The 27,049-nt window shown below is 50.5% G+C and overlaps 3 protein-coding genes across 6 annotated transcripts; all 3 read right to left on the bottom strand.

Annotated features, from left to right (window-relative positions):
• Nucleotides 1–1,295: 1,295 nt before the first annotated feature.
• Nucleotides 1,296–18,971, bottom strand: nploc4 (NPL4 homolog, ubiquitin recognition factor). Its single transcript, XM_056577495.1, has 17 exons — nucleotides 18,782–18,971; nucleotides 17,484–17,564; nucleotides 14,561–14,673; nucleotides 13,999–14,268; nucleotides 13,664–13,712; nucleotides 13,489–13,583; nucleotides 13,027–13,150; nucleotides 11,169–11,348; nucleotides 8,559–8,645; nucleotides 6,352–6,423; nucleotides 5,165–5,291; nucleotides 4,478–4,638; nucleotides 3,561–3,632; nucleotides 3,158–3,250; nucleotides 2,949–3,065; nucleotides 2,465–2,567; nucleotides 1,296–1,459 (listed from the first exon to the last, which is right to left on the bottom strand). Exons 1-17 carry the CDS (start codon nucleotides 18,794–18,796, stop codon nucleotides 1,296–1,298), a joined length of 1,923 nt encoding a protein of 640 aa, XP_056433470.1. The 5' UTR covers nucleotides 18,797–18,971.
• Nucleotides 18,972–20,554: 1,583 nt separating this feature from the next.
• On the bottom strand, nucleotides 20,555–22,709 carry pde6gb (phosphodiesterase 6G, cGMP-specific, rod, gamma, paralog b). The gene is made up of 4 exons (XM_056577429.1): nucleotides 22,156–22,709; nucleotides 20,982–21,199; nucleotides 20,753–20,793; nucleotides 20,555–20,667 (listed from the first exon to the last, which is right to left on the bottom strand). The coding sequence occupies exons 2-4, from the start codon at nucleotides 21,125–21,127 to the stop codon at nucleotides 20,591–20,593; spliced, it is 264 nt and encodes an 87-aa protein (XP_056433404.1). The 5' UTR covers nucleotides 21,128–21,199; nucleotides 22,156–22,709; the 3' UTR covers nucleotides 20,555–20,590.
• A 155-nt stretch (nucleotides 22,710–22,864) lies between these two features.
• On the bottom strand, nucleotides 22,865–25,344 carry oxld1 (oxidoreductase-like domain containing 1). 4 transcript variants are annotated; one of them, XM_056577300.1, is made up of 2 exons: nucleotides 25,255–25,344; nucleotides 22,865–24,504 (listed from the first exon to the last, which is right to left on the bottom strand). In XM_056577300.1, exon 2 carries the CDS (start codon nucleotides 24,478–24,480, stop codon nucleotides 24,106–24,108), a length of 375 nt encoding a protein of 124 aa, XP_056433275.1. In that variant the 5' UTR covers nucleotides 24,481–24,504; nucleotides 25,255–25,344; the 3' UTR covers nucleotides 22,865–24,105. The 4 variants fall into 4 exon arrangements, with proteins under 4 accessions (XP_056433275.1, XP_056433274.1, XP_056433276.1 ...); XM_056577299.1 differs by having other exon boundaries at nucleotides 25,171–25,344; XM_056577301.1 differs by lacking the exon at nucleotides 25,255–25,344 and adding an exon at nucleotides 25,117–25,197.
• Nucleotides 25,345–27,049: the final 1,705 nt, after the last annotated feature.

A 27,049-nucleotide genomic window follows, 5' to 3' on the forward strand; every position in this document is an offset into this window, starting at 1 on the left:
GATTTGGAATTGTACTGATTGTATGGGGGGGGGGGGGGGGGGGGCTATCGATGTATAAAAACAGGCCTGAGCAAACGTCCAACTGGAAGTATTGAAAAAAGAAAAACCACCACGCTACAATTGAAAAAACAAAACAAATTAAATAGCAATATCATTCCTCAAACCTATGATTATTTACACAAAAATGTTCAAAATAATATTGTGGGGGGGGGGGGGGTCACTGGAGGGAGAGACGGAACGATTTGAGAGCATTCCTCGCCGCGGTCAGGAGACACAGAACAACATTTATTTGAGCCATGGATGAGAAACGGCTTCGGTGGAGCGACGAAGAGACACTAGAGAGCCCCGGTCGAAGAGCTTCTCCCCGAGGGCAGCGGCCAGCCCCCCCCGGAGCGACGAAGAGACACTAGAGAGCCCCGGTCGAAGAGCTTCTCCCCGAGGGCAGCGGCCAGCCCCCCCGGAGCGACGAAGAGACACTAGAGAGCCCCAGTCGAAGAGCTTCTCCCCGAGGGCAGCGGCCAGCCCCCCCGGAGCCCGCGGTCCGGACACCAGGGGTCTGGCCCGGACACCAGGGGTCTGGTCCGGACACCGGGGGTCTGGTCCGGACACCGGGGGTCTGGTCCGGACACCGGGGGTCTGGTCCGGACACCAGGGGTCTGCCCCCTGTTGCCCCCCCCTCTGGTCCGGACACCAGGGGTCTGGTCCGGACACCAGGGGTCTGGTCCGGACACCAGGGGTCTGGTTCGGACACTATTCACTCGTCCCGTTGGTGTAAACAAGTGCATCCTTGACCGAAGCCAAAGCGGTCTGTGAGACGATGGGAGCAGGACAGAGAGAGCCGGGGTGGAGAAGGGGAACGGAAACTAAAACGAATCGGGGTAAATCTGGTCCTCCCCAACCTTGCAGCTGCCCCCCCCCACACACACACACACACCCCCCCCATCCCGTGTCGTGATGTCGTGTTTAGATCAGGAACGGTCGGCGCTGGAGAAACTAATGACAGGGTGGAGTCTAAGAGGAGGGGGGGCTGGACTGGGTGGGGCTGCGGGGGGGGGGGCTGCGGGGGCCGGGGGGTGGGGCTGCGGGGGGGGGGGGCTGCGGGGGCCGGGGGGTGGGGCTGCGGGGGGGGGGGGGCTGCGGGGGGGGCCGGGGGGTGGGGCTGCGGGGGCCCGGGGTGGGGGCTGCGGGGGGCTGGACCGGGTGGGGGCTGCGGGGGTGGGGGCTGCGGGGGCCGGGGGGTGGGGCTGCGGGGGGGGGGGGGCTGCGGGGGGCCCGGGGGGGGGGCTGCGGGGGCCCTACCCGCGGGGCAGGCTGCACATCTCACAGAGCTCGGTGCCGGGCTGGTTCATGAAGGTGCAGTGCAGGCAGGACCACATGGCGGAGGAGGAGGAGGAGGCGGCCGAGGGCCCCCCGACGGCGCCGTAGTCCAGGGAGCTGGGAGGCTGGCCCCCCACCGTACCTGGGGAGGGGGGACACAGTGGGGGATCATGAGGGAGACCATGACGGAGACCTGAGGGCTCTACTGTCAGGGGTTAGTTTGAGGTAGCACAGCCGTCAGCTTTAAGGGGGGGGGGGGGCACACGGGGAGAATAGTGTTTTTTAATTAATGTGCGATTTTAGACTCTTGATTTTCAAGTCTAACCAATTAGAGCTTCTTTCCTGATGGTTTGGGCTATCCATCTTACCTGTCAACTAGTGATGGGACAAAATGAACAAACAACTCTTTCCTAACGACTCTTTAGTGTCCGGTATGCAACGGGTCAGCCTGTTACAGACGTATCCCAACTCATCCTGGCCATGCCAACTCGCTGGTGCAGTCGCTCTCACCATATGAAGCAGGACAACCAATGAATGAAGGGGAATCACTGTCTCGGACGAGGACGTCAACGAGTGACTCGAGTCGAGACAACTGGCAGAACTCACTGAACAAGATCAAATAGACTAGATTAAATCTGATTCTAATCTGGACAGCCTGGCAGCTACTCTCTGAACGAGACCAAATGATGCATTGCGACGGGGACAGCTGATACCGATGCAGTCTGATAACATTAACATCGTGCTGGGCTACCTTAGCCTACCTACAAGTGGGATGCTGAATCAGTGGAATCACCTTCTATGCATCACTTGATTAATGAAAACGTACACATGATGGCTGGTAAGGCCTTGGAGAGAAGCTTTGTGGGGCGGTCAGCATTAGGTGTCCAACGTGCACGTGCTATAACCGAGTGTCCCGGACTCTGACGGAGAAACTGACGCCATTTTGCCAAAGGGATCCAAACCTCGAAAGGTTCCAATCACTACATCCCAGGTGCGTGAATGCAACACTTGTCAATGTCAGCAGAACATAGGGAGGGAGGGGTCATATCTGGGGTTGTTTATTTGAATAATCCTGCTCTCTTCAGCTGCATCCTGCCTCTGCTGAACTCCTCTCAGACCCCCTGTCCAGCTCGGAGCGAGGACTTACTGCACAGCTGTTCGATGGTGGCCCACTGTTCGGACTTCTTCCAGGTCTGGGCCAGGTCCTCGTTGGAGGTCTTCACGGCCTCCAGGATGAGCCCGATGCTGTCCTGGGGAGAACAACAACAACAGACCACTTAACGCGCGCCACGGCAACACGCTGTAGCGACCCAGAGGCAGCTGTCTCAGCGAGCGTATCGTTTCATTCCAAGCTGTCCACAATTATGTTTTTTTTTTTCTTTCTCCAGCACCAGCGAAGCCAATGGCGTCATGCAGCCTCCTCGGTACATAAACCCGGCGCTGCAACAACCGAGTTCAAGGAGCCGCAGGCGGGTCCTCGTTAAGGCAACGGCCCGATCTCTCCACAGGAACATTCCCGGATAACGACACCGGACACCATTCCGGGCCGGAGGAACATGTGGCTGTAATCTGCGTCATCTCTTTCCTAGCGCTGTGAAACGAGGAGCTAATTTGGAGGCCGCAGGACTCACTCTCAGAGGCATGACCTCATTGGTGACGAGGAAGAGGAGCAGGTGGAAATCAGACACGATGTTGAGGAAGGAGGTGGAGCTGGACTGGGACAGGTACGTGGACAAGCTGTGGAAGTCCTGCGGAGACAAACGACAACGAGTCAGGATGAAGAGGTTAGAGGTTAGGGTCCAACGTCTGAAGGTGGGGAGGGGGGGGTGGGCTTGCTTACTTGCGTCTCTCCGAGGACGTCGCGGTTCTCGATGGGGAAACGCTCGGTGGAGGAGAAGGTGAACTGGGGGTCCTTGGGGAAGGTGGTGGTGATCTGTGGACAGAATGATCACTAATGAGTCGTTAAGCACACATGACCCATACGGACTTCATGAGCCTTTATGGAGTCTAATTAAATACTGAAGTTACTCGACAGTGAATATATGTTTTTCAAAATAATGGGCAAATTTGCTCAATACACCGTCAAGAGGTACAACGGACTGCACCTCTGCTCATTTGTTGTAGACTCATTTGGGATCATGAGCTGAGCGATAAAAAAGAAAAACAATCCCAACTATCTCAAAAAGTTATCCACCAATACTGTGAACACACAACATCATGACGCCAGGTGACTAAATACTCACATCTATGATCAGGTATTCAACAGGCAGAGGTCGGGCAAGAAACGTCACGTCGTTTCCAAACTTGTCTTTGTCCTGCCGGGAGGGAAACCAAACCCATTAGCATTTGCACCATCTTTTAAGACATGAGTTCCACTGACCAGCATTCAAACATAAACCTCATGATGGTATCGTACATTCAACAAGAGCAGTTCCTATGCCATTTTTTCCTTCCCGATACCGTTTACGATTCCTTAGCCTGAGTATCGGCCGATACAGAGTATATACCGATACAGCATCTAGCATTGTAACTACTTAAAGCACTTGTTCTTACTGAAGGGTTCTCATTGACAGCGCTGTATAGTTCTGTCCACTTAATGTCGACAATTATTTTTTTCAGAACTATATCATATACATTTATTATCCATTATTATAATAAGACATTTGTATTCTTGTAGTTAAGCGTGAGCATTCATGTTTTTTCCGACTTGGTAGCTTGAACACACACATAAGGTGTGTGTCGACACACTTCGTCAACTCTGACCGTTAACAAACAGCATAACACTGCACGTGTTTGTGATGTTCGTTGCCTTTGCAGTGAATGAGTCATGTGATCGTATATCGGATCAGCTCATAGACTTGGATACTTGCCCATACTGCATTTAAGGTGGAATTGGGGGAATTTTCGATACTGGTATCAGAGGAAATTCCGATACTGGTATCGGTATCGGAGGAATTTCCGATACTGGTATGTGTATGGGAGGAGTTTCAGATACTGGTATGGGAGGAGTTTCCGATACTGGTATGGGTATGGGAGGAGTGTCCGATGCTGGTATGGGTATGGGAGGAGTGTCTGATACTGGTATGGGAGGAGTGTCCGATGCTGGTATGGGTACAGCTCTAGTGCGCTCCTCCTCCTCCAACACGTGGGGGGCCCTTACCTTGAAGAAGACGTCGGGTACGTACTGCTCCGAGCTGGACTCCTTGGCGTAGCCCAGCTCGGGGGCGTCTCTGCAGGGCAGCAGGCACTCGTCCCTCACCAGGGCCATGCACTGGTTGGACACCTGGTAGCTCTCAAAGTGCACCTGGTTGTCCGGGCCGCCTGCAGGCACAAGACAGCCGGGTTGAGGCTCAGGTGTTCACCTGGACGCCAGCACCGTGAGGCGCTGCGGCCAGGGGTGAGTGGGGCGCAGAGAGGGGGGGTGGAACCTCTTTATTACCCCCCCCCCCCCCTCCACACACACACACACTTCATTGAGGACGTCCGCATACGTCTGAAGGTTTAAGCTTAAAACTTGGTACCTGTGTTGACCTCATTCATGACGATGGTATCATCAGATATGTTCCACCTTGGTTGTTGGTGTGGATCTTCAAATTAATTCATATTCTTGCAACTTTTCAACTCTTAACATATTTAATGTTTAGAGTTGAGTGTTCATAATTAAATATGTTTATAACACACACACACACACGCACACACACAATTGGCGTGAGCCTGAGGTCGACACACTCTACCCATAAAGTAGAGACCATCGAATGCATCCTGATTTCAGCCGGAGTCTGGGAGAGCAACATTTATATTTTTCTGTACAAAGCACTTTAACAAAAGGCCGTGGCCACCAGCTCACCTGTTGCCACCACTGTGACAAATTTGGAGCCAAAATGGCCGTCGCGGGACAGTCTGCAGGGGTTTGAGTGAAGGTTCTGGAAGTATCCCGAAGTGATGCACTCCTCAGCACTCAGGTAGTACGAGTCCTGTGGGCCGACAGCGGTGTGTACAGCAGTGAGGAAACATACTTTCATGCTATAGTAAAGAAACGCACCAAAGGTCACACCATACTTACAGCCCTAGATACACCACAAGTAAAAAACCCACTTGGAAAATCTGGATTGGAATATTAAGGAAGAAATGGTACGAGTAACAAAAAGACTTTAACTTCGGCTCTCTCGTCACTCTGCCTAACATTGGTAAACATTAAGCTGAGCTTCACTGTACGATGTGTGTAACCGTTTCTGGTCATCTGTTATAACTTCATATATGCTGTGCTTATTGACCGCGGTGCTTATTGAGCGCAGTGCTTATTGAGCGCGGTGCTTATTGAGCGCGGTGCTTATTGAGCGCAGTGCATATCTTGTCAAAGTCTGCATGCGTTGGCGTACATGTCTCTCCTGGACTGATCTCGGATAACGATGTGCCTCAACTGTCTGCCCTGATCCTCTCCCTGCGCCTGAAGCACCCAGAGCCATGTTGTACTGAAGCTGAAGGGCCAGAGGCCGTAGCACCCTGAGCCATGTTGTACTGAAGCTGAAGGGCCAGAGGCCGTAGCACCCTGAGCCATGTTGTACTGAAGCTGAAGGGCCAGAGGCCGTAGCACCCTGAGGCATGTTGTACTGAAGCTGAAGGGCCAGAGGCCGTAGCACCCTGAGCCATGTTGTACTGAAGCTGAAGGGCCAGAGGCCGTAACACCCAGAGCCATGTTGTACTGAAGCTGAAGGGCCAGAGGCCGTAGCACCCTGAGCCATGTTGTACTGAAGCTGAAGGGCCAGAGGCCGTAGCACCCAGAGCCATGTTGTACTGAAGCTGAAGGGCCAGAGGCCGTAGCACCCAGAGCCATGTTGTACTGAAGCTGAAGGGCCAGAGGCCGTAGCACCCAGAGCCATGTTGTACTGAAGCTGAAGGGCCAGAGGCCGTAGCACCCAGAGCCATGTTGTACTGAAGCTGAAGGGCCAGAGGCCGTAACACCCAGAGCCATGTTGTACTGAAGCTGAAGGGCCAGAGGCCGTAGCTGTCACCACAGAACTGCCACTGGCTCACCTGGTTCCGCGAGTAGCGGACGGTTCCTATTCTGGTGTCCTCCGATATGAGGTCGGTGAAGATCCAGCCCACCTGGGAGACAGATTACACAGTTAATAACGACACCACACCACACGACACGACACAGTTAATAACGACACCACCAGACCCAACACAACCCAACCAACTCCATCAGAGGAGGGGGGGGGGGGGGGGGGCTCCATCAGAGGAGGGGGGGGGGGGGGGCAGCCTCTCTGAGGCCCATCAGAGGCGGGGGGGGGGGCAGCCCCCCTGAGGCCCATCAGAGGAGGAGGGGGCAGCCTCTCTGAGGCCCTTCAGAGGAGGGGGGGGGCAGCCTCTCTGAGGCCCATCAGAGGAGGCGGGGGCAGCCTCTCTGAGGCCCTTCAGAGGAGGGGGGGGGGCAGCCTCTCTGAGGCCCATCAGAGGAGGGGGGGGAGCCTCTCTGAGGCCCTTCAGAGGAGGGGGGGGGGGTAGCCTCTCTGAGGCCCATCAGAGGAGGGGGGGGCAGCCTCTCTGAGGCCCATCAGAGGAGGGGGGGGGGGGGGGGGCAGCCTCTCTGAGGCCCTTCAGAGGAGGGGGGGGGCAGCCTCTCTGAGGCCCATCAGAGGAGGGGGGGGTCAGCCTCTCTGAGGCCCATCAGAGGAGGGGGGGGGGCAGCCTCTCTGAGGCCCATCAGAGGAGGGGGGGGGCAGCCTCTCTGAGGCCCATCAGAGGCGGGGGGGGGGGGGGCAGCCTCTCTGAGGCCCATCAGAGGCGGGGGGGGGGGGGGCTTCACGTGTGATTTAGTGGCTCGGCCCTTAAAGCGGCGCAGCATATGGAAGTTCTTTGCGCAGAGCGGCCGGAATTCAGAGAATGCCCTCGTGTTATTGATGAGGACCTTATGGACCCCGGGAGAGAGGAGAGGAGAGGGGGAGGAGAGGGGAGGAGAGGGGAGGAGGAGAGGGGAGGAGAGAGGGGGAGGAGAGGAGAGGAGGAGATGGGGAGAGAGAGCGGAGAGGAGAGGGGGAGGAGAGGAGGAGAGGAGGAGGAGGAGAGAGAGGGAGAGGGAGAGGGAGAGGGAGAGGGAGAGGGGAGAGGAGAGAGGAGGAGAGGAGGAGAAAGGAGGAGAGGAGGGGAGGAGAGGGAGGGAGAGGGAGGGAGGGAGAGGGAGGGGGAGGGAGGGGGAGCGCTGGTCTCCGGTTCCCTGGGTTCTCCACTCGTACGTTATTGAGGCGCGTTGCAGAAAGAGCACTGCCATGGAGCGGAGATCTAATCTACTGCATTATTGTATTATTATAAACTATTTAAAGATTTAATAATAGATCCTTTTTATAAGAGTAAGACAGGAAGGTATGGGAGTGAGAAGGGAAGACTTGCAGCAAAGACAGGGATATATGATTTCACTTCCTTATGACAAATGCACTCATTGTAAATAGCTTTTGATAAAAGGTTCTGCTAGATCTCCTGAGTGTGAATGTAAAGGACCACGGGCCGGGTTCGACCCCCGGGCGCTGCGCTGAGGACCGGGCCTCAATGGTACGCCCTCTACCCGAGGACCTCCAGGACGCCACGCAGTACTGTGAGATGGACCATTGCTCTTAATTTATAGAACTGTACAATGGGTTCAATGCTTCGGGAAGCAATACTACAATAACACGCAAGAGCTGTGTTGAAAGAATCCCCCCCCACCCCCTAACTGCACGGCCATAACTCAGTGAGCAGCAGAGCACCAGGTGCAAAGCATCCTGGGAGGCCGCAGGTTACAGGATGCCCTGCTCGTGTTTCCTCGGAACAGAGGAAGGCGCCGTAAAACCCCAGAATAAAGCCAGGACGGGCGCCAGCAGCGTCTAACGAGAACACGAGAACGCTTTCACCGGGCCGGTCCGCTGCCTCGTGGAGAGGCTGTCAGTCAACGACGTAACGCGTCGGGGCGGAGACGGCTCCGGCGCTACGCCTCCGCCTCCTGTTTCCTTACGGACATATTCTGCCCAAGACAAACTCACCAGCTGACTTCAGAATGCATCCTACAGTAGTCTACAGGATGCTGGTTTAAAACCTTCACAACCAGACACTATTTCTAACATCGGTGTTCAGCCAGGATGTTTGGGATGTCTTCCCACCGGGAAAAGTTAAGCACCCGTGTTTGGGTTTCCTGTCCGCCCATTAAGCGGCCACAGATCCCGCCTCCAACAACACGATTGGTCCACACCAACACTGGGGAGACCCACCTTGACCAGTCCCAGCTTGGCAGCGATCTCCTCCACGGCCGCGGCCCGGGGGTCCTCCAGCAGCTCCAGGCTGTTCTGGGTGGCGTTCTGCAACCCAGGAGGGGGGGTTATAGGGCAGTTTAGGAGGAGAGGGGGGGTTATAGGGCAGCTTAGGAGGAGAGGGGGGGTTATAGGGCAGCTTAGGAGGAAAGGGGGGTTATAGGGCAGCTTAGGTAGGAGAGGGGGGTTATAGGGCAGCTTAGGAGGAGGGGGGGGTTATAGGGCAGCTTAGGAGGAGAGGGGGGTTATAGGGCAGTTTAGGAGGAGAGGGGGGGTTATAGGGCAGCTTAGGAGGAGAGGGGGGGTTATAGGGCAGCTTAGGAGGAGAGGGGGGGTTATAGGGCAGCTTAGGAGGAGAGGGGGGGTTATAGGGCAGTTTAGGAGGAGAGGGGGGGTTATAGGGCAGCTTAGGTAGGAGAGGGGGGTTATAGGGCAGCTTAGGAGGAGGGGGGGGTTATAGGGCAGTTTAGGAGGAGAGGGGGTTATAGGGCAGCTTAGGAGGAGAGGGGGGTTATAGGGCAGTTTAGGAGGAGAGGGGGGGTTATAGGGCAGCTTAGGAGGAGAGGGGGGGTTATAGGGCAGTTTAGGAGGAGAGGGGGGTTATAGGGCAGCTTAGGAGGAGAGGGGGGGTTATAGGGCAGTTTAGGAGGAGAGGGGGGGTTATAGGGCAGCTTAGGAGGAGAGGGGGGTTATAGGGCAGTTTAGGAGGAGAGGGGGGGTTATAGGGCAGCTTAGGAGGAGAGGGGGGGTTATAGGGCAGTTTAGGAGGAGAGGGGGGGTTATAGGGCAGCTTAGGAGGAGAGGGGGGGTTATAGGGCAGCTTAGGAGGAGAGGGGGGGTTATAGGGCAGCTTAGGAGGAGAGGGGGGTTATAGGGCAGCTTAGGAGGAGAGGGGGGGTTATAGGGCAGTTTAGGAGGAGAGGGGGGGTTATAGGGCAGTTTAGGAGGAGGGGGGGGGTTATAGGGCAGCTTAGGAGGAGAGGGGGGGTTATAGGGCAGCTTAGGAGGAGAGGGGGGGTTATAGGGCAGCTTAGGAGGAGAGGGGGGTTATAGGGCAGTTTAGGAGGAGGGGGGGGGTTATAGGGCAGCTTAGGAGGAGAGGGGGGGTTATAGGGCAGCTTAGGAGGAGAGGGGGGTTATAGGGCAGTTTAGGAGGAGAGGGGGGTTACAGGGCAGTTTAGGAGGAGAGGGGGGGTTATAGGGTAGCTTAGGAGGAGAGGGGGGTTATAGGGCAGCTTAGGAGGAGAGGGGGGTTATAGGGCAGTTTAGGAGGAGAGGGGGGGTTATAGGGCAGCTTAGGAGGAGAGGGGGGTTATAGGGCAGCTTAGGAGGAGAGGGGGGTTATAGGGCAGCTTAGGAGGAGAGGGGGGGTTATAGGGCAGTTTAGGAGGAGGGGGGGGGTTATAGGGCAGTTTAGGAGGAGAGGGGGGGTTATAGGGTAGCTTAGGAGGAGAGGGGGGGTTATAGGGCAGTTTAGGAGGAGAGGGGGGTTATAGGGCAGCTTAGGAGGAGAGGGGGGGTTATAGGGCAGCTTAGGAGGAGGGGGGGGGTTATAGGGCAGTTTAGGAGGAGAGGGGGGGTTATAGGGCAGCTTAGGTAGGAGAGGGGGGGTTATAGGGCAGCTTAGGAGGAGAGGGGGGGTTATAGGGCAGTTTAGGAGGAGAGGGGGGGGTTATAGGGCAGCTTAGGAGGAGAGGGGGGGTTATAGGGCAGCTTAGGTAGGAGAGGGGGGGTTATAGGGCAGCTTAGGAGGAGAGGGGGGGTTATAGGGCAGCTTAGGAGGAGAGGGGGGGTTATAGGGCAGCTTAGGAGGAGAGGGGGGGTTATAGGGCAGCTTAGGAGGAGAGGGGGGGTTATAGGGCAGCTTAGGTAGGAGAGGGGGGGTTATAGGGCAGCTTAGGAGGAGGGGGGGGTTATAGGGCAGTTTAGGAGGAGAGGGGGGGTTATAGGGCAGCTTAGGAGGAGAGGGGGGGTTATAGGGCAGCTTAGGAGGAGAGGGGGGGTTATAGGGCAGCTTAGGAGGAGAGGGGGGGTTATAGGGCAGCTTAGGTAGGAGAGGGGTGTCTTATAGCGTAGCTTCTGGTATGATTAGCAATTAGAGCTAGTAACCGCATCACTGGTATACAAATGTAAAAACATCAACACTAAAGAATGATGCTGCAGGGACGGAAGAGAAGGGGGGATCCTGAGATTGTGTTTGTCAACAACAGTCAAACATGCGTGAATACTGCCCTCTTGTGGTTCCCTGGGAACACTACCATTTAAATAGACGCCAGCCGGACTTGATGTTCACACCACAGTTGGAATATTCATAAAGTCAAGATCCCCTGCCTGACTGACTGACTGATGACTGACTGACTGACTGACTGATGACTGACTGACAGAGAGACTGACTGACTGAGAGACTGACTGACTGAGAGACTGACTGACTGAGAGACTGACTGACTGAGAGACTGACTGACTGAGAGACTGACTGACAACTGATGACTGATGACTGATTGCGACTGACTACTGACTTGACTGACTGACGACTGACTTGACTGACTGACTGGCCGTGCCCCAGCAGCTGACCTGTGGGGGTTCGTAGATGGCGGCCACCTCTGCGCGGATGGCCAGGGGGATGTCCTTGTGCTCGGTGTAGCGGCCGTACAGGTAGCCCATCCTCTGGCTGCCCGTCTTCCTCCAGTAGTCCAGGAAGCGGTCTGCGATGGTGTGGTGCTCGAACATGATGTTGTCCACGTGTCTGTACCTCTGAGGACAGACAGAGGGACGGGGGGGGGGGTCAGAGGGACCTGGACACTCTCTGTACCTCTGAGGACAGACAGAGGGACGGGGGGGGGGGTCAGAGGGACCTGGACACTCTCTGTACCTCTGAGGACAGACAGAGGGACGGGGGGGGGGGTCAGAGGGACCTGGACACTCTCTGTACCTCTGAGGACAGACAGAGGGACGGGGGGGGGGGTCAGAGGGGGACACTGTGTCTGTACCTCTGAGGACAGACAGAGGGACGGGGGGGGGGGGTCAGAGGTGGACACTGTGTCTGTACCTCTGAGGACAGACAGAGGGACGGGGGGGGGGGGGTCAGAGGTGGACACTGTGTCTGTACCTCTGAGGACAGACAGAGGGACGGGGGGGGGGGTCAGAGGGGGACACTGTGTCTGTACCTCTGAGGACAGACAGAGGGACGGGGGGGGGGGGTCAGAGGGGGACACTGTGTCTGTACCTCTGAGGACAGACAGAGGGACGGGGGGGGGGGGTCAGAGGGGGACACTGTGTCTGTACCTCTGAGGACAGACAGAGGGACGGGGGGGGGGGGGGTCAGAGGTGGACACTGTGTCTGTACCTCTGAGGACAGACAGAGGGACGGGGGGGGGTCAGAGGGACGGGGGGGGGGTCAGAGGTGGACACTGTGTCTGTCCCTCTGAGGACAGACAGAGGGATGGGGGGGGGTCAGAGGGACGGGGGGGGGGTCAGAGGTGGACACTGTGTCTGTCCCTCTGAGGACAGACAGAGGGACGGGGGGGGGGGGGGTCAGAGGTGGACACTGTGTCTGTCCCTCTGAGGACAGACAGAGGGACGGGGGGGGGGGGGTCAGAGGTGGACACTGTGTCTGTCCCTCTGAGGACAGACAGAGGGACGGGGGGGGGGTCAGAGGTGGACACTGTGTCTGTACCTCAGAGGACAGAGCGAGCGGTGGACTTTAACCAATGCCTTCCCATCCTTCAGTATTGTGCACGTCTTTAGAGAGCGGCTGAGTCAGGCCCACCTCAGTCACAGCTGGACCGTCGTGAAGGAAAAAGTTATATTGGAGTTGACTTAATTTAAGAACAATTATTTAAGAGTAGTGTATTTAAAATAAGCTCAATACTGAATCTCTGTGTAATGATCCAGGCGGGGATAATCTAATTTTAATTAGAAGTCCAGAAAAAATGTAATTTATTTTGAAGATGTCATGGGTATAAGACATCCTGTTCATTCAGAAAACAAACTGAAAGGACCCCTACAGACAATAACAGTCGCTCAGAGTCTTCAACCTAATTCTCCTTCTGTTTACGCTCCCTCTTTCAGCCACTTAAAGGTCCCATGACATGCCACCCGGTGTGAGTGTGATTAGCCTTACAAGCCGTTTTGAAAACATGCCCCTTGTGACATCACAAGCGGGCGACTCCACCTCGATGTGTGCTGGATAGATCAGTCTACCGGCCTACCCAGCGGACTGCAGCAAACGTTGCTCATCTATCCGTCATACATCGAGGTGGACACGCCCACCTGTGATGTCAGAAGAGGCTGATGTTCAAAGCGTCTTGTAACGGCTGATCACCCCCACCCCTGGCGGTATGCTAGGGGTGGGGGTCCCCTTTAACCCTATGGGACCGGGGGTTCCCCAGCAGCCTCCTCTCCTCCAGCGGCTGCTGCCCGGGTGCAGTACCTGTCTGTTCAGGGTGATGGCGCTGGGCTGGCACTTGGTGCAGATGCCCTCGGGCCAGGGCGGGTGCCCCTCGCAGCCAGACTTGATCTTACAGCTGATGTTCTCCAGAGCCGCAAACTTTCCTCTGCAGGGGCAGAGGACGGAGAGGGTGGGGGGGGGGCAGAAAGAGAGAAAGGTGGGTATAAGAATGTCGGGGTCGGCTTGGCCCAGGAGGTACAGCGGGTTGCTGGTTGGATCCCGCCTCCTCCTGAGTGTCGAGGTGTCCCTGAGCGAGACGCCCCACCCTGACGGCTCCTGACCAGCCCGTCGTGGTTGACTCCGCCGTCGGTGTGTGAATGTGTGTCTGAGACGTTTAACAGCTGTAGATAAAATAATCTGCTAAATGCTCTGAGTTTAAATGTAGGGACAACAGAGGGTTGTGTTGCTACTCGGAGAGAGACCTGAGAAGCGTTGGCTGCTTACTTGTCGGCCCCGCCCGTCAGCTTGCGGATGTAGGCGTGGAACGACATTTGCTTCACCGGCGGGTCCAAGTGGTTCAGGTAGTCTTCGTCGAAAGGCTAGGAGGAGGAAGGCGGATTAGTGGAAGCACGAGGATAGACGGGGGATGTTTGGTTAAAAGGACAACATGGACGGATACCTCTAATGGAACGCAGTGCACGCACTTCCCCAGAGCTCCGTGTCGACACCTGCAACCAACACAAGATAAGCAGCATTTAAAAACTCCTAAAAACGCTGGGAGGCAAAAAGCCCCCATAACACGGCCAATACTCTAAAGCTTTTTTAGATCACCGCCGTGAGTCGGCTGACGTGTGCCCCTCAAGTCAATCAGGCCGTGTGCATTGGATGGGTGAGGCTCCAGGTGGTCTCCAGGTAGGCAGAATACGACCTTCAGAGCGGATCAAGCGTGTTGTTGGTGTGGCTCCCCTCCCTCTAGGTGGACCCTCGCCCACCCCCCTTCGCACTGGTCCTTACAGCTGGGCGTCGCGGTTCCTGTAGATCTTGCCATCCTGCTTGGCCAGGTACTGGTCTATGCTGTCCTCCTGGACCTGGGTGGGCCCCGAGGAGGAGCGGGGCATCATGGAGGACGACGACGACGACGACGACGCGGACGTCGACGAGGACAGCGAGGTGGCGAAGGACGTGGACGGGAGCGAGGCGGACGAGTGGGCGGCGGCCGTGTCCATGACCTCTGCCGGGACCCCGACCGAGCCGGAGGGGTACAGATACAGCATGTCGCCATGCCTGGACGGGGGGGAGGGGGCAGACACCTCGAGTTATGGTTGGCACTCGTGTTTACAGCCTATAACACCATCACAAAAGAAATTGCATGTTTGAGGATGGTTTGAGTTCCAGTTTCATTTGAAGCTGGGTAAAGACAACCATAATACATATTGCTGAAACGATAATGAATTGATCTCAAATTAATTGATTAGGACTTAATTGACTTAGGAGTGTATTTCCTAAGTGTTGGACGAGGGACCGTGACGCCGGGCACTGCCTGAGCATCCTGCTCCACGCTGCGTCTTTGACTCACTTGATCTTGAGTATGCTGAGGCTCTTGGAGGTCTTGGAGTCGATCTCTCCCGTCTTGTTGCGGTTCTGGTAGATGGAGAAGCCGTTGGAGTTGAATCCAAACTCTTTGGCCACCTGGGAGAAGCGGGAGAGAAGCACACCGTCTGTCAGACTTTGTAACAGTGCACCTGTAGGGAGGGGCGGGGAAAACCACTCAGCAAACAGACGAGATTCTTTGCTTCCGCTTTACTTGAGCAATCATGTTGACTCAAATCCACTATGTTTGGTTTGTCAATTAAAAAAAAACTAAGAACCCTAACCACACAAAATATCGGATGCAACATTTACACCATGGTAATACATATCGTATCGACACTAAAATAAGCTTCAGCATGGTATCGTGAGGTCCCTGCTTATTCCTGTTCCGAGTCAACTCGACTATGGCATCCAGCTGTCATGCCATCACATTGTTTTTCCAATGAGGTTAATAACCATTCCGCACATCCATTGTGGCCTTGGACTGCTAGGAGCTCCCCTGCTGTGGGTCTCTCCCTCAGAGTCAAAGCATGCATGGTGGTTTGTTTGTGCGAGAGAAACAGAAAGAGAGTTCCCCTGGCAAGTCAAGCTGGGGTTGGTCGGGCCGTGCTGTCTAAAAGCTTTGAATAGTTTCCAAGCAAATGAAACCAAAAGTGCTGGCAAATAAATTGCGAAACATATCCAAACTGAAAGAGTGGAGCTATAGGAAGCAAAAGAGAGGTGTGCATGACGAAGTAACAATGCCCATCCGCTCATCAAAATATACATTAGATCGCATTCTAGAACAAAACACCTGGTTTTCACAAAGGCCATCTCTGCCTTCACCACCAGTTGCACATTGTGAGAAAAGGACAGAACGAAGGTGCTGGACTTGTCCTGAATGCAGGACTGCTGGCCACCCTCAGCAATCAGAGATAACAAGCCGTTATTCCAATCTAATCCAAGAAGAATTCAATACAAAAACTATCAATAAAAAATCGAATATACTATTTTGATTATGTATCTTTTTAAATATCTGTAAATAACTGTTCTAATAACTTAACTATAAACAGCCAGAAAGAGCACACTCATCAAACGACATCCTGGGACGCATACGACGGCAGCCAGAGGGAGGGGGCGGTCAGAAGGGCTCACAAGGTCACTGCACAGAGCAGGCTGAACTCAGGGCTATTAGCAGCTCTTTGGGCGGGCCCAGACGGCTCATCAAGCCACGCACACATCGTTACCATGTCTGCCACCAGAGAGGCCATTGGACACACACCAGCATGATCACCAGCGAAGGCATTAGACCCGGATCAACTGAGGATATAAATGTTATCGCGACACCATCATCACGTAAATATATAGCCTAGACAACCTGGGTTTGAACACAGACAGACAGACTCACAGACAGAGGGACAGACAAAGAAAGGATAAATGAGCAAGCAAACGCTATTGCTCTTTCGCTTTGTCGTTTCTATTTTATGGTGAAACCTAAATCAAAGACACTTTTGGTATTTACGTTGGAAATATTTAGTCATGATTCGAGTAAACAGCTTAATTAAACAAAGACCGTGCCATCACACAAGGGGCACTACTGGCACTCACAGAGAGCAGGGGGAATAGGTCGCCGGTTAAATGTTACCAATACAACCCAAATGGTAGTTCGGTTGGCCATGCGCGTTTGGTTTTAAGGCAGACACTGCCTTCTCTCCCTCACAGCGCTATCCTGCGCTCCACGAGAGAAGACCTGTGTCCACTGATCTGGCATCAGCCCTATCCAACCAAGACACATGAATCTTTAATGAGGGGCTGGGGCTGCTGCACTGTGACCCGCCTGCTGCAACGCTCTGCTGCCTGAAGCAGGGATACCACCACGACACAACCCTCTTCACACAGCCCAGGGGGAGGAACTACTGCTGCAACGCTCTGCTGCCTGAAGCAGGGATACCACCACGACACAACCCTCTTCACACAGCCCAGGGGGAACTACTGGTGGGTGGTCACTGACGTAGAAACATGTCCTGGGTTCTCCTTCAATAAGAACATACTTGACATCAACGCAGACATAGCAAGTACCACCGATATCAATGCTAGGGGAGACTATTGGGAGAGAACTTGGATTTTGAAGGGATCTCATCGCAAAAACATCCCACTTCTTGTTTATTTGTTGAAACATTTAGCAGACACTTTAATCCAAAGCGATTTACAATGATCAATTATTTCAGGGCCAGTCTACCTTAGAAACCTCTTGGGTTAAGTGCCTTGCTCAAGGGCACGATGGGGATGGCACCAATCCTCCCTTCACATCCCTCACTCACTAGCCTGCTAGCCTTAACAGCAGTTCTGCTTAGCCTTGTGGAAGATGGTCAGTCATGCACAATGAGTGCTTAGGCAGAGTACACAGAGGTAGCCCAAAAACATTATTCCGGGCCACAGAAAGCTGATATATATATTATTTCTTTTGACAGAGCATTGATTTATTTATTGCAGGGATGTTAACAGAATTTCAACGAATATGACAAATGCTTCGAACAAGAAAGCCTGCCCTAGCTTAGATCCTCTATGGGTAGGATGAGGGACAGAGTCCATTACCGTTGCACAGAGAGATACTGAGAGGTTATTTTTAAACAATCGTTCAAAGCAGAACATACTCCATGTGCAGTGAACAAAATGCTACACAGTCTGAGGCCATGAATCCACTACTGGGTGAGGTCCGACCGACCACGCAGAGACAAAAACACAGAGAAAAGAACAGCGTACTCTCAGGCCAAACACAAGCCTAGAGACTGGAGTGTTCTGGAACCTTTTGGTTGTAAAATGCTGCAAAGAGAAGTGCATGCCTGGTTCATCACCGGGGTCGCTATGCGACTCTCATAATGAACGTGACCTACTCCGACTCTTGAGGTTGTAGTTTTCTCATTCCTTACCTGTTTTATAAAACCAGCCGCCGTTTCCCTCTTGGTGGAAGGAACTTTCTTCATCCCATCTGGGGACTGCACCCGAATGATCTATGAGGCAATAACAAGCCAAAATAAACAACAACACACACACACACACACACACACACACACACACACACACACACACACACACACTTGGACAGACTGACATTTCAAGTTCCTTGAAATGCCTTCAATCCTTAACTCAAGTCTAGATATTAAGAAACATGCTCAGTTCTGCATGAGTTCATCTCATGGCCTGAAAGGGACTTACTACCCTGTCGTGTTATTTCATCATGTTTTTCTACCACTCATTTGGCAATTATTAACGGTTAAGAATTGTATTTATACAAGTGTATTCACACTAGCCACCTATTGCCCTATTTGTGATCCCTGGAACGAATTATCCTGCATATATTCCTTATTTTTTCCCAATAGGATATTAGCATTGAGTTGTCCCCTCGTCTTACTGAGAGCCTAACTTTCAGGTTCGGCAACATATACTTATGTGGGAAGTTAAGGCTTTTAAGACAATGCATGCGGCTTTGGAAAGAATTTCCTGCCAAGTGACTTCACACTTTACAGAACATTTTGAACGGCCTCCTTCTGAGAATAACTCAGACGTCTGCAGTCAAAATAACTGACAGGTGTCAGTCAAACTGTCAGGACATCACTGGCGTCATCCTTGAATACGCACTCTTGGGATGAGTTTCTGTGATGTTCAGCACCCAGTTTACCACCAGTGGTTCCACTGGTCTTATTTTACCGTCAACTGCAAATGTGTCTCATATTTCTTGGACAAGACTTAATAAGTATCCACCCTGCGGAAGTCCCAGATAAGTAACTTAACGCTTTAAGCTATAATGTTGACAGTTCCAGGAGGCAAGTAAAGTATGTCTCTGTTATCAGGGGATAAGTAACGTATGTCTCGATCGTCATAACATCAGGAGATAAGTAACGTATGTCTCTGATGTCGACCCTAACGGGAGACAGGGGAATTGACGTCCATCTCTAAAGTCGCCTAGGAGTCCCGTGTCTCTAATGGACGTCGACACTAGCAGGAGCTATAACAACCCATGAGTCCCTGTCCTCAACCTGTCCTTTCACTGTGAGCTGGGAGTCCGCCGGTGGACTCGTAAACCAGGCCAGGCACGGCTAGCTCCCAGTTAGCCTCCTAGCTCCCAGTTAGCATCCGAGCCATTTCTGCTGCCTCATCACTCCAAACTGGAGCTAACGGGCTAGCCGCGTTAGCAGCGTCCGGACCGACGCGGACCGGTCGTACTCACTATAGTGTCCGCCATGTCGCTCCTGGTCTCCGCTCCGGATCACTGGGGTGTAAACGTACTGTGGCTGTGGTTCAGATGCACAATAACGCTGCCGTCTTTCTGCATCAACAATACTCCATTCCACAACTCAAACACCGGGTGTTGCAAATATTAGCGCCCCTCTGGCCGACAGTATGCCTGTGGTCCAACATCGAACTGAACCCGAGGGAAACAACGCAACACCAGATGCTTCGTTCCGGGCTCAGAATTAAAGGCTTCCTTCAAACCTATGCAATAGCTGTACAGTCAACAACAATACATAATTACTTAAGTTACATACAATGTACCCTGGGCGGATATGCATATTGCTAGTTACAAGAAAGGATGAGATAGTTCATAAACTGAATTACTTTTGTGTAATATAGGTATTTAATGCAATAGTCATTGATGTTTTGCCAATTATATTGCCTATTAGAGATGTCTTAATCTGACTTTGTATTCTATTTCTTATTTCTATCAGACACTGAAATATCATAAGGATACACTTGGCAGGTCTGATGGAAAGAAATGAACACCATGTTTTATTTTTAAAGCTTTATTTGTTCGTCCTGCAGAGAAAAGAGCTCAATATCACATTAATTAAACTTGGATTAAAACCATCATCTTGCTCTCTACTTCACTGCTGCAATCCATTCACAAGAGGAACGCATGCATGTTCATATCAAAAGAATACACAAGTTAGCAAAGGATCAAATATTGAATCAAAAACAATTTGACATTTAAATTTAATAATATAGTTCCACCATCGTATTCATGGTTGACCAATATGGAGGAAGCATTTTGGGCACAAAGTTGAATTTCAAATTATACAGAGTGGTATGTAGTTCTCAATGATTGCAATGAATATTGAGATCATTTAGATTTTCTAGGTGAATAGAAAACCTGTTTTACCCCCCAAGGGTAAACCAATAACATGTGGGCTTGGTATGTCAGAGCATGAGATCATAGCTGAGAAATAGCTACAAATATCACACAACACTGTCATGGATATACATAGCAAAATGTGGATGGATGAGATAGAAAATAGACAAACATAAATATACATTTCCACACATGTTTACATGAGAAACTGAATAACTTTCAAATCACTGGAAATTTGTAAAATAGAAAAATAATGGGGACATTATGGAAAGGACCCCTGGTGTGAATGGAGGCTTGAAACAGGAGATGCAGGGTTTACAGGAAGAGTAAAAGACAACAAATGCAATGAGCATGGGTTAATGAACAGATTGCACTCTTTGAAAGTCAACAGTGCTTCCAATCTCTAGAAAAGCTTCTATATTAGAGATGTTGTCGGCATGGATGGACCGAACCTCAGGAAACGGGAACCCTGCTGGGTTTGTTAGTTTTACTCAAAGTGAGGCTACCTTGGTTGTGTGAGTTTCACATTATGTGTCCGGGAGCAGTTACTTTGAAAACACAGAGAAGAGGAAAAGTAGAGTATGGAACGGAGTTAAAGAAAAGGTGCACATGGTTGTACAATCACAGCTATATAGCGTTGACTTAAACACAGTGAATGAAAGGAACGTATTCTACATGAGCATGACCGTTAACCCTAGCTTCAGAATCAAAAGATCGGAACCGGAAAGAGACAGACTTTTTTCTTCTTTTCTTTCTTTTCTTCTTTTTTTTTGTGGTTGTTGCAGTTCATAATTTGGGTTTTTTCTTTTATCATTCCATTATATGGAAATGGGGTTGGCTTAGGCAATTGGTTTGAAGTGCATGGAAGCAGCCTTGAATCCAAAAGGGAAAGTGGGGGTAAAACGAGTCTCAGATGATTCCATACTTGGCCAGCTCATTCAGCTCCAGGTGGTTAAAGGCCTCCCAGGGGCAGATGACCGTGATATCTGAAGGGACAAACGCCACAGGTTACATCATGCTCAGGTTAAAGCAAAACAAAATATATAACTAGACAACAAAAAGACTTGTTACCTGTGCCCAATCCCTCCATGCCGGGGATGTCATCTCCGAAGCTGTTGAAGCAATTCAAACCTTTAGTCACACATGTTTTTTTCTACTGACTTTGCTTGTTATGCTACCAATTATGACTGCCCGTGATGTACATTGTACCATCCCTGGAATAAGTTGTTACTTGAAGCCTTGAAGAGGTCTGCGGGTTAGGGTGTGTTGTGTTTGGCCTGAGAAGCCCTTTGAGACTCACCCCTGGATTCCCTTCTTCGGAGGCTTGCTCTTGAATTGCCGAGTCTGCCTCTGCTTGAACTTGGGGGGCCCCTTGCGTGGTGTGGCCGGGCCCCCGGACACCCTCGTGGCAGACTTTATTTCTGCTTTGGGGGCCTCCAAATTCATGTTGAGGAGTGACCGTCTCGTGTGCAGGTAGGCGACTTAACAAACACCTCCGGGAAGGTTGCCTCTGTCAATCTATTCCATGAGAACATGAGAGAAATACAACGAATATCAGCATGAGGATTTCTTTTTTTGTCATTAGCACCCATACACATATACCAATAAGATTGCATCTTTGTGCAGTCACATTGCAGAAAAAGGTTATCATTGCTTGTCAAATTCCATCGTTAAAGTTACAATCATTGATTGAATAAACATTGCATTTGATGGACTCTCAGTGCGTGTTCTATGCAGATGACGTAATATTTTCATCCTCATCAGTTAATAGCCTGCCCCTCCCCCTCTCGCCTGCCCATGGAGGAGCAGAAACATAATCGTGTTATAGCAAGGACACAGCCCTTCTGCTGAGTGAGCACAGACGATGCAAATCAGCAATCCTCTCATCTCATCCTCCCGGAGTGGCATTTAATAATCTTTTAGATTGACACCCAGATTAGTCCTTATTGTGTGCGCAATAACAGCACTGGGATAGCCATGTACAAATTGAAAATGTGGGTAAATGATTCTGCTATTCAAACCTGTATTAGCTTCCCCTGTGGTTAAAAACATACATCAATTTATAAAAATAGTTGTTTAACACATGTGACCAACTTGATCCTGCAAATAACCAATTATATTGCTTCCTTTGCCCCATTAAAACATTAGCAGCATTACAATTTACAAATGTTAATCACTAACTCACAAACATTACACATTAACACAAATTTAATAGTTACGGTTAATTCACAATAAAACAATCGACGAGACAAACTAACTCAATACCTTATTTCATATATTAATTTGCACCAAAGTTCTGTGGTATGAGTGAAGTATAATTCTAATGACTTTAATTTAGCTGAAGAAGAGCGGCAAGTCCCGGGTAATGTCCCCTTGGTCGTCGGGTCACCATGGTAACCGAACGAAAGAATTGAGCGTAGCTCCGTCAGATCCATGGAACTCTACAGCGGGTATGCATCAACAGGTGTACTCACCAGCTGCTGTGGTGGTGCGTGAGTGTGGCGCAGCCCTGTAGTCTCAGGGAGATGAGTCTGTCTCTACGCTGGCTATGAGAGAGAAGAGGCACTCAGGGCTTCTTATACAGGGGCCAGTCCCCCCGGGCAGATTATAGATGCACCTCCCTCCACCACCCATGGCTGCTATGTGCGTTTACCGTCGGCCTGACATGAGGAGTGGGTGGCGGTAGAACAGAAGGATGGATGTGTGCGAGAAGGGGGGAGACAATTATTTAGAAATGTACATGATTTTTGGTCATTTGCTTTAACATTTTCTAACCAGGAGTGAACTCCTTTGCCTGAATCCATCTTGCGATGAGCAGTCGTCATTGAGTTGCATTTCATGGTACACTGATTAGTTAGGCCGGAAATGTAACCCTCATTTAAGTGTTTCCCAGCATGTCCATTTGTTTATGAGTTGGGGCCTCGAGACTGGCCCACACGCCGGTCTTTGCTAAGCTGTGAGTTAAGAGTGAATCACAGCAGAAAGAGGTCGCGGCTTAGTAGTGACGCAAAAACAGAACAGTCCTCTGATCCAGAGGCCGTACCGGTTAATCAGTTATTAATGATTAATAACGGATCACTGGACTATACTAAAGACAATGTCTTTAGTATAGTCCATTGATCAGTTATTAATCAAAGACATTGTCTTTAGTATAGGTCCATCATACTCAATTGTAAGATGAAATTGGTATAAGCTCTCTAGAGTTGTAAATGGAAATTTACAAATGGGATTTTCAGAAAATGGATGGCAAAGGCATTTCGTTTTTTGGCAAAGGAGCCAACAAGCATACGATGGCTAAGTAAAAATGTTCAGAAGTCACTCGCTTCCAATTCCCACAATAACAAAATGTGCTCCACTCATCTCTTAGCACTATAGATGAGAGCCATGCATGTCTTCAATGTGCTTTGAACCCTGGCGTCATATTTTCAAACTGCAGGACCAACCAAATCAAAGAATACCTGCAGTCCTTAGTGGACGGGCGACCATGACCACCGCCTCGGGATTATACGGAATAACACGGCCTACTGCTGCTGTCACAGGACTGCTGACTCAAATGCAACAAGATCAGGAGCGGCGTGGTCCAGGAGGCCGCCCCCGGCGCCCGACCCCAGGTGGTTCTGGGTAATCCCGCGTCTGAAACCACAGGATCTAGCTGCAGACGGATCTATTAATCAATCCACATTTGCCAGAGGCAGACTCCGTCTCTCTTATGGTTTGTATACATTTTGAATGATGCTGATCGTTCCTCCTCTTTGGGTGGTCCCCAGGACATCCCCTTATGCAGCATATAAAGTATGATTAAAGCAGAATGACTAACACGTCAAATAAAATAATATCAAATAATTTAATAGATAAATAAAAAAATAATAAAATAAACGGGCAATTATTAAATGTAACTCACGATGGAACCATGAGGGCAATAGATAACTAATGAATGCACTTAATTCAATAGAAATGTAAAGGTCTAAAAATGTGAAGTTCAAGGCCTTCGGTTACAGATAACCAGGAGCCATTGGGGTTGGCAGTTGAAGAGACATGAAGAGACATGAAGAGACGCCTGCAATATGGAACATAATGCAGCCATCCCTCTGGGGGGTTGTGAGACGCTGGACGACTCAACCCAACACTGGTCTGTGGAGAGCTAGGCGGGATAAACACATTTGGAACAGAAGCAATAGTCTTGGACACATCATAGCATCTATGCATTTCTATAGGCGACTGCTCTCACACCCAGGTGTACTGTTCACACAATCCTTGATTCAAATAAGAAAATAAACCGACCAAGTTCACACAAGATTAAAATATATTAATAAAATAAGACATTTAAAGTGCATTCAAAGTACGACCATAAAAACCCTCCATGCTCTAAATCCTCCCACATCAAGGGTTCGGCTGCCCATTCGGCCGCCCAGTCCCATCGTCCGTCACTGCTTCTTCAGCAGCCTGATCTCCATCTTCAGGTACGCCTTGAGGTTCTCGTCCTCCACGTTCTCCTCGATGGCCTCCAGCGCCCGGTCCCCGCCGTCCTGGTAGAAGGCCAGCAGGCGCTCCGCATGCTCGATCCACACGCAGTTGTGACAGCCGCTCATGCAGCAGTGGGTGGGGGCGGGCGGGGGGCCCAGGTCTGGGCTCCAGGGAGGGGTGGCCGGGCGGGGTTCAGGGTCCGTGCTCTGGGGGGAGGTGCCCAGCCCCGGGGCGGGCGGCGAAGCGGGTCCTGAGCTGAGGCTACGGAGGCTCCCTCCGTGGGACTCCCGGCCATGGGAACGCTCTCTGGAACAAGTGTCCATTTTGTGTTTCATATTAACCGGATGCAGGACGCAGAGCTGAAAAGAAAACAGAAAACAGGAAGTAAATACATTTTAGTGAATTACCACAAACTTGGCTGAACATCGCAACAATAACAACGCAAACAGGTGCATTTAAAACACATGCAATATGATTTGAGCCCTTTAAACCTTTCAGAGTGTATCTTTTAAAAGCTTTCTGAAAGATATTCACACTTTTAAAATACCAATATGTATGAGTGTGACTACTTTGACTGAGACCGTATCACTTTCAATGGAAGAGGATTAATACCAAATGCACTATTTAAAGGTGATCAATATAGCGACTAGGAGGATGTCCATATAAGGGCACAACTCCCTCCATGGAATGACATATTCATGAAAACATAATTCTTAACCGATGGCATTTAATGTTGATAAACTCACTACAATTGTATCTAAGGACAGCTCAGGTCATCCTCTTTCTATGCCCAGTCTGTGAAGCTCTCCATGTCTCGTCTTCTGAAGTGATGCAGAGCTTCACACTTCATAGAAAGTTGTTCATACATGACAAATGATTAGGTCATGTATGCCCACAAAGAAGATGAGCGTAGTGTTGATATATCCGTGAGTTGATCACCATTAAACACAATCAGATTTGATGTTTTATACTTATGTTCATGAATGAGTCCATCCATGGAGGCTAGCTTGTGGCTAACCACCGACCTTGTGGAAACATGACGACGATCTGACGATATCCGCCCCCAAACGCAGATGAGGTACCGCAAAACGACAATAGTTCATGTTTACCCTAAAATAATGTCTTCAGATTAAAACCAGACGCATATCGTTTCGGCCCATGAAGCTGATGTCATATTAAACAATACAGCAAGGTTCAAAACAAACGCTGATTGGCGGAAGGAAAATCGAGGGTCCAATGACACGGAAGGCTGCCATTATCTGAACCAATCAGAACACTAGAAGCCATTAGAGGGACCGCCCTCTAGAATGTAGTTGTGATTTCCGTCTCCAGCCACCAGATGACGCTAAATTTATTGCTATAGTTGTTCTTTATTTACTTTCATTTTTTTTTAACCCTGCTGGGTTTTGGTCCTTGAAAACACAAGGACAATTCTGTGCGGCGGTCGCTGTTGAAAATATTTTTTTAATTAACGTTTGTTATGAATACTTCACATCGGGATGTTCACGGATGTTGCATATGGTTCGGCTGCAATGAAAGAGTAAAGCAAATTGTTCTTGTGAAATAGGGTGTGTGTGTGTGTGTGTGTGTGTGTGTGTGTGTGTGTGTGTGTGTGTGTGTGTGTGTGTGTGTGTGTGTGTGTGCCTGCCTGCCTGCCTGCCTGCCTGCCTGCCTGCCTGCCTGCCTGTCTGTCTGTCTGTCTGTCTGTCTGTCTGTCTGTCTGTCTGTCTGTCTGTCTGTCTGTCTGTCTGTCTGTCTGTCTGTCTGTCTGTCTGTGTCTCTGTGTGAGTGCATGCCTGTGTGTGTCTGTCTTTCTGTCTGTCGGTCAGGATGGAACCAACGATAATGTGTGTTTACTTTGAAAACGTGCCTGAGTGCCCTTGTGCTCTGAGTCTTCACGTGTGTGCATGACAGTTGAAAGGCCCGTTGTGTTCGGCGGGGGGGGGGGGGTCCCTGTGGACCTCCATGTTTGCGTGACTCCATGGAAACGCAGCAGGTGCTGCTAGGCTGGTGATAGCAGTTGTGTGTCTTCTGGCTACCTTATCTTTCTAGTGCTGTGGAACAACAGGACAGGACTCATACCCCTGGTGAACACAGAGATCCAGGACTACGTTTCTAAGTTACTAGGTAACTAGTAATTGGTAACAAAGTCATTATCTAGCTGAATATATAACTAGCTAGATAACAGAATAAACTAAATAGCTAACTAACAAGCTTACTAATTAACTAACTAGCTAAATGATCGAAAAACTAGTTTGATAACTAACTAACTAGCTAGCTAAATGACAGACAAACTAGTTTGATAACTAACCAGCTAACTTATATGGTACATTTTTACATGAATCAATCATGCTGGCATATTTTTAAATGAGACCACAAAGTATCCAAAAAAAAAAAGGTTGGTCCATTGCCTTCTTAGATAAGTTGATATATCATTGTATTAATATCCCTTTATGGAATCACATAGGATCAAATTGAGGCAAGCATCTGGTTAAGTTATACACTGTCAGCCTGTCAGCACCTCAGAGAAGCAATTGGTGTTCAGGATGCTTATCGTAAAACTTCTAGTGAAACTCAGATGGTATAGGCAGAAACATCAGAGGATTTAGGTCTGATACAAGAAAACAAAGATATGAGAGTGACCTTTATGGGTTGGCCATGGACAAAGCCTTGTCAAGGTGAGAGAGGCCATGTTGATTTACAACACACTGTGTGAGGAAGTGGACATGTTGAAAGAAGACAAGGCAGATAAAGGAATCCACACAATAAAGTAATTAGGGAAGGGCACAACCTCGGTATCAGCCTTTTGGGCTATAGTGCGGTATATATTGTGACCTGACATACCACCTTTTCATTGGAGAGAGGAGGTATCTCGAGGGGACCAGGATAATGTATAAAAAGGCC

Source organism: Gadus chalcogrammus, chromosome 18, assembly GCF_026213295.1.
Source record: "Gadus chalcogrammus isolate NIFS_2021 chromosome 18, NIFS_Gcha_1.0, whole genome shotgun sequence".
Taxonomy (NCBI): Eukaryota; Metazoa; Chordata; class Actinopteri; order Gadiformes; family Gadidae; genus Gadus; species Gadus chalcogrammus.